Source organism: Brassica oleracea, chromosome C6 (assembly GCF_000695525.1).
Source record: "Brassica oleracea var. oleracea cultivar TO1000 chromosome C6, BOL, whole genome shotgun sequence".
NCBI classification, from domain to species: Eukaryota; Viridiplantae; Streptophyta; class Magnoliopsida; order Brassicales; family Brassicaceae; genus Brassica; species Brassica oleracea.
The window spans coordinates 35,387,424-35,393,963 of NC_027753.1; the positions used below are offsets into that span (position 1 = coordinate 35,387,424).

General features: G+C 36.8%; 1 protein-coding gene across 3 annotated transcripts; it reads left to right on the forward strand.

Moving 5' to 3' along the window:
- Positions 1-4,793: 4,793 nt before the first annotated feature.
- Positions 4,794-6,540, forward strand: LOC106300829 (uncharacterized transporter YBR287W). Of its 3 annotated transcripts, none has more exons than XM_013737064.1 (2): positions 4,794-4,953; positions 5,127-6,540. In XM_013737064.1, exon 2 carries the CDS (start codon positions 5,144-5,146, stop codon positions 6,509-6,511), a length of 1,368 nt encoding a protein of 455 aa, XP_013592518.1. In that variant the 5' UTR covers positions 4,794-4,953; positions 5,127-5,143; the 3' UTR covers positions 6,512-6,540. The 3 variants fall into 3 exon arrangements, with proteins under 3 accessions (XP_013592518.1, XP_013592516.1, XP_013592517.1); XM_013737062.1 differs by having other exon boundaries at positions 4,795-4,953; positions 5,017-6,540; XM_013737063.1 differs by having other exon boundaries at positions 4,795-4,953; positions 5,021-6,540.

Sequence of the window (6,540 nt, forward strand, 5' to 3'; positions counted from 1 at the left end):
AAGTGAATGTTTATCTTCATTCCTTTTGATCACCATTTAAAGCCGAAATGAAATATTTAATAAATAAACTTACAATATAAACTACCGTAAAAAAAAAGAAATCGTCAATTTTTATGTTTATGGTGAATTCTATTTTATTCATACGTGGGATAACTGATCAAAGATTTTCACCCAAATTTTAAGACTCCGAACTTCATTCCCGTTTCATATTTTGGAAAAAAGTTTGTTAGCTACATGAAATTTACTATAATATGGTGAAAACCATCCAAAGTACAAGAATGTGTGAAAACTTACACGATGTTTATGTTAATGCATGCCACATATACGACGAAGTAACAATTAATATGATGACAACATCATAAATGTATTAAATTGATTTTAACAAAAGATAATGAGGTCAATTCATGTTTATCAAAAAATCAAATTTAAACCGATTAAATCAAACCCGAACCGACCTTTATATCCACCCGTGTTCGACTGAAGTAAACGTTCTTCTCTCGGAATCGAAAACTTTAGGGTTCATAAAAGAAAATTTGATTTGTAACAGAGAAATCTAAACAGAGAAAGAGAAATGAAACTGGGTGGAGGAAACAACAATAAGCAATGGGGCAAGGCAATTCAAGGCAATGTGCTTTGTTATTATCAAATAAAGGCGTCTTCTCCGAAATGTCTTTATAAGGTAACTTGTAACTCATCTTCCCCGGGATACTTTTCTGAACCATCATCTCCTTCGTTATACCTTCAAAGACTCCTATACCGTCAACCTCAAACTGCTCCAAAATTCAACTCTCCATCATCTTCAAGTTTGAATACTCCCGAATGAAAAAAATTAATTTTCACTGATATAGAATCACTGACATAAAAGAAATCATAAGTTCATGACAGCATAATCAGAAACAAACCAAAAAAAAAAATTGAAAATAGAAAACCAATCCAATAATATACCTCATCGTGATTCCTCAAATCTTTGTCGTTCTCTTTCTCTCGATATCTCTCTCTCACGGTCTCTCACTCCATAGCTTTCTCTCTCGCTCTCTCGATCTCTCACTCCGTTGCTCTCTCTCTCTCTTTCTCTCTTGTTCTCTCGATCTCTCAATCCATCTCTTCTTCTATGTTTCTCTGTTTCTCTTAGAAAAATCCCCAAATTAGACAAACCCTAATTAGATTTCGGGTTATTACATAGGATGGGTCGGGTTATTACATAGGCTGGGTCGGGTTTTGGTTTAAATTTGATTTTTTGATTAATCACGAATTGACCCCATTATCTTTTCTTAAAATCAATTTAATCCGTGTACAATGTTGTCACCATATTAATTGTTACTTCGTATATGTGGCATGCATTAACATAAACATCATGTAGATTTTGACTCATTCTCGTACTCTAGATGGTTTTCACCATATTATAGTAAACCTTGTGTAGCTGGCAAACTTTTTTCCTTATATTTTCTGGCAAAATTCTGTTATTAATAATTCAAGTTTACATTTTTTTTAATTGTGTATAAAATCTATTCTGCACTCATAATTAATTTAGATTCGGTTAATGATATTTCATTTAAATTTTTAACTGATCTGATCAGAACAAATACGAAGGATATAACTAGTGATCATTGTAGGAATACCAAGAATAAATAGAAAAAGAATAAAGATGAATCAAATAATAAGAATGAATGATCGTTCCTTCCTAAATTTTGGTGAGGAATAATTTTATTCTATTATTCTCTACAAAAAGAAAAGAGAAAGATTTTTTTTTTTAATATTCCTTATATAAGTTGTGTAATTTTATAGGAATAATAAGGAAGTGAATGTTCCTCCTCATTCCTTTTGTCACTATTCAAAACCGAAGTAAATATTTAATAAATAAACTTACAATAAAATTTACCGTAAAAAAAAGAAATTGTCGTTTTTTTTGTTTATAGTGAATTTTATTTTTATGAATTTCCGTGAATCTGAAGTTGAAGCAGAGAAACTTGTTATCGTGACTGATGCAAAATGTACTCACAAGTATTCATATCGTTTTGATAAAGATACGACATAGAGTTTACAATCTTATACGTCATAGTTAATGAGACAACACTAGTCCTTAGAATCCTTTCAAAAGAATTCTTTATATTAAAAAAGTGTTATTGAATTAATGAATTCAATAGAGTAATAAAATTCAAATTTAAAGTGAAATTCAACTGTTATTTGATTGGATGTTTGTTAGATAATATATAAAATGAATTAAAGTCACATGTTATTCAATTTTATATCGGATTCTGTTATAATTTAATTTCAATGAAATTTAATGTATTTACAAAATCTTGCAGTTCTAGTTAAGATTTTGGATTTTTTCAGATATATTTAATCTACGATTTTCTTTGGATTTCAACGCTTTACGTTATTTAAGTTATGTGGGCTGAACATATCCGCATGGACGAACAAAGTGAGCCACTTCTCTCGGTAAGATCATCTGGTGTTTTGCACAATTTTTGTTAATGGACTATGTAACACTTTATATGTGCATACGGTAAACGACATAATAATCCAAGAGGTTGAGCACTACACTCCAAAAGGTACTGGACTCTTATCTCTAATGAAATATAAGTGAATTTAGATTTTTTAGGCTTTAACTAGTAAAATATTTAGGAATTGATGGAATTAAAATTAATGGAATTGTAAAAATGAAATACAACAAAAAATAGAATGAAATTCGTTCCATTCATTCATAACCAAATTTATTGTGAAATAATTCTCTTCATATTTTATCTATTAGTTGTGGAATTGGTGGAATGAGTATTCCATTCCATTCTTTTCAACTGATATTTTTTTTCTGGAATTAATGGAATAAGTCATTCCACATAATTCCATTTTAAAAATCAACAATCAAGTTGTAGCCTTAATATTTTAGATTGTAAACTGATATGTTTAGATCTTTCGGTTTAGACTTATTTGCCAACCATACTTTTGATTTTTGAATTGTAAACCAAAAAATTTTCTTGATAAATGTCTATTAAGAAAACAAATATTTATTATAAATTTTGAAAATTAATTTCAGATTTCAAAATCATCAAATATTTATTCTAATTCAGTTTTTAAGAGTTTTTTTAAAAGTGAATTATGAAGTTTTTGGATATTTGTTTGAATCGGATACATATATAATAAAATATATCTAAACTACTACTTTGTATCTTTACATCGTATTTGGTTCGTTGTGGGTTTAAGTTTCATCTTAGGTACAATTCCAACACTGAACCGTCAGTGAACCGGTCACAGACTGACTAATTATTACTCCATATGTTTCATATTAAATGTCATTTTAGCATTTTTTTCTTGTTGCATAAAAAATGTCATTCTACAATTATAATGCAATTTATATTTACTTTTAGCTCAATATTAATTGTAAAATGCATTGATTTTATTAGTTAATATATTTATCTAAAATATTATTGGTTAAATAGATGACATTAATAAAAACATAACTAAAAATAATAGCGAAAAGAAGGTCGTTCTCTCTCTCCCGTAAACTCAGAAGCCGCCTCCTTCAACCTGAAACCCTAGCTCCAGTCTGCCCTTGCGGTGGTGCCGGAGGCGAATTTCCCTCTCCTTTCCTTTTTTCCTTTTGCTCTTCTCCTCCTCAATCAATCCTAGCCGATATACTTGCTTCTCTGAACCAGTTCGAGCTTTAGCGGAGACGCGGTTTTGCTCGACGGTGACGATTCCCAACGTCCTTTGGAGAGGCGGTGAGGCTACCATGAGACTGAAGAGAGATGAGTCGGCGTTTAGGATCGAAGAACTTGTCAGATCTGGTTTTTACTTTTTTCAGATCTTCGACGAGAGCTTCATGATGACGGCGCGTGTACCGGTCTGACAACTTCTCTAGCTCGGATCTACTTTCTAGCGTGGAGGTGAGACAGAAGGAGAAGATTTTTACAGTGCGGTGGATGAAGGATTGTACCCTGGTCCTCAGGGACATCACGCTCCAAGATACAAGCTGATGGAGTAGTCAACCGGAGGTCTGGTTTTGGTCGGGAAGCGTGGCGAAGCTCTATTTCCCTGCACCGGTGTTTGGTCTGAGGTCATCCCGGTGGTATGAGTTTTGCACCTTCTGAAGCTGTGATACAAGGCACCGGTCATGGTAACCGCACGTCAAGGTCTGTCTTTCAGTCCGGATGTAACTGTCCGGTTTTTGGCTAAGGATCGAGTCAGTGGAAGAGTACGGGTATGAACTGAGGCTGAAATGCGCCTTTTAGGTGTTGAGGCGATTGATATCGAACTGAACTCGGATTATTGGAAGATCAATTGCTTGTTCTCTATATTATAAGTCAGTTTAAGTTTCATTGTCCGTTTGCTTGACACTGTTTTCGCATCGTGTGGTCTAATTTAGGGTTTAAGAGACGGTTCATTCCGAGTAGTGGGATGATCTTGTTCAAGTAATGGTGAAAAATGCAATATCAGATTGATTCGGGTAGCGTAGGATCCTTCTAAGTGTACCTGGGTGTTACTAGATCCCGATATTGTATGTGGGGTGAAAATCTTGTAAGATTGTAATCTCGTTACCACGAATTGGTGAATGAAAGTTGAAGTTGAGGAAAAAAAAAAAAAAAAAACATAACTGCATTTCAATCATTTGTGAAAAATGTCCCTTCGTGAAATGGAGGGAATATTAGATTGGCGCATTTCAGATAACCGGCTTTTGAGGGCCTACTGATTTATCAATGAAACCCTTTTTGGGCTTCTTTTCTTTTCCCCTCTTACCTCTAAAGCCCAATACAAATCTTTGTGACGTGTATATAGCTTCAAATCTCACTTATCTTCTTCCCACCCCACGTGATAACCATAAAATTGTTCAGACAAGACTGAATCTGAAATAAAAAAAAAATTATACACCAATAATCGATATAGCGTGGATGGTTCATCTCACCTCTCAATCTTGTCGTCTTCTCCAATGACACCTTCCATGTGATAAACCTCCAGGTGTTCTCCCTTCCCAAACCATCTTCCCAGTTGTGTCCTAATCAAACTTGTGTTCTGTATCAGATAGGTCACTGTTGTGTTTCAGTTTGGTCACCCTCTTGTGTTTTTCTTTCTCCTGTCGTTGACTACAATCTTCACACGGTCAACGCTGAGACCAAAGACTCATTTTCCAGGTAACTTTGGATCCAAGATGTCTGGGAACAGTGTTAGCTCTAGGGTTGAGGATATCCTCAGTGGTATCGTCCCTCTGATGAAACTCATCTCCTTAACCGTGATCGGTCTCCTTCTCGCTCACCCTAAAACACAACTAGTCCCGAGAGCCACCTTTCGCCTCTTAAGCAAACTCGTCTTCGCTCTGTTCCTACCTTGCTTGATCTTCACCGAGCTAGGAGAAAGCATCACCTTAGACAACATCCTCCGCTGGTGGTTTATTCCGGTTAACGTCCTCCTCAGCACAATCATAGGCTCCTTTATAGGATACATAGTCGTTCTCATATGCCGACCTCCTCCGGAGTTCACCAGAGTCACAATCGTCATGACCGCTTTCGGCAACACGGGGAATCTCTTGCTAGCGATTGTCAGCTCCGTGTGTCACTCCAAGAACAACCCGTTCGGGTCGGGTTGTCACTCGAGAGGAGTTTCTTATGTCTCGTTTGCGCAGTGGGTGGCTGTGATACTTGTGTACACCGTTGTGTATCACATGATGGAGCCGCCTCTGGAGTATTACGAGGTTGTTGAGGATGAAGGTGGGGTTGAGATAGAGGAGATCGCCGTGGCTAATTCTAATGATGTTAGCAGGCCTCTTTTGGTCGAAGCTGAGTGGCCAGGGATCGAGGAGAAAGAGACTGAACATTGCAAGACACCGTTCATTGCGAGAGTCTTTAATAGCATCTCGAGTTACTCGCAGACTTCTTTCCCTGAAGTTGTTGATCTCATGGGTGAGACAGGAGGTGAGAGTTCCAGCCCGAGGTCGCTTCAGTGCTTAGCTGAGCCGAGAGTTATCAGGAGGATGAGAGTCGTGGCTGAACAGACTCCGGTTAAACACATACTCCAACCACCAACGATAGCTTCTTTACTAGCCATCGTTGTTGGATCAGTACCTCAGCTGAAGAACATTGTCTTCGGGTACGAAGCTCCGCTCTCTTTTATCACAGATAGTTTGAATATTATGGCGAGTGCGATGGTTCCTTCTGTGATGCTTGTTCTCGGTGGTATGCTCTCCGAGGGACCGAGAGAATCAACTCTTGGGCTACGTACCACGGTCGGTATAACCGTTGCGAGACTCCTTGTGCTTCCTCTAGTTGGGATAGGGATTGTGATGTCAGCTGATAAGCTTGGTCTTATCTCCCCTGATCCGATGTTTAAGTTCGTGCTTCTATTGCAGTATTCGACTCCGAGTGCTATTTTACTTGGGGCTATAGCGAGTCTGAGGGGTTATGCGGTTAGAGAGGCCTCTGCGCTTCTGTTTTGGCAGCATGTCTTTGCGTTGTTGTCTCTTACGTTCTATATTATCGTCTTCTTCAAGCTCACCGTTGATAATGTCCAAGGTGTCCCATAAATAAAAAGAGGAAATGGTTTTTTTTTTTA

Bases quoted from the DNA above. Each gene is read 5' to 3' on its own strand.
- LOC106300829 (XM_013737064.1), top strand. From the start codon at position 5,144: ATGTCTGGGAACAGTGTTAGCTCTAGGGTTGAGGATATCCTCAGTGGT.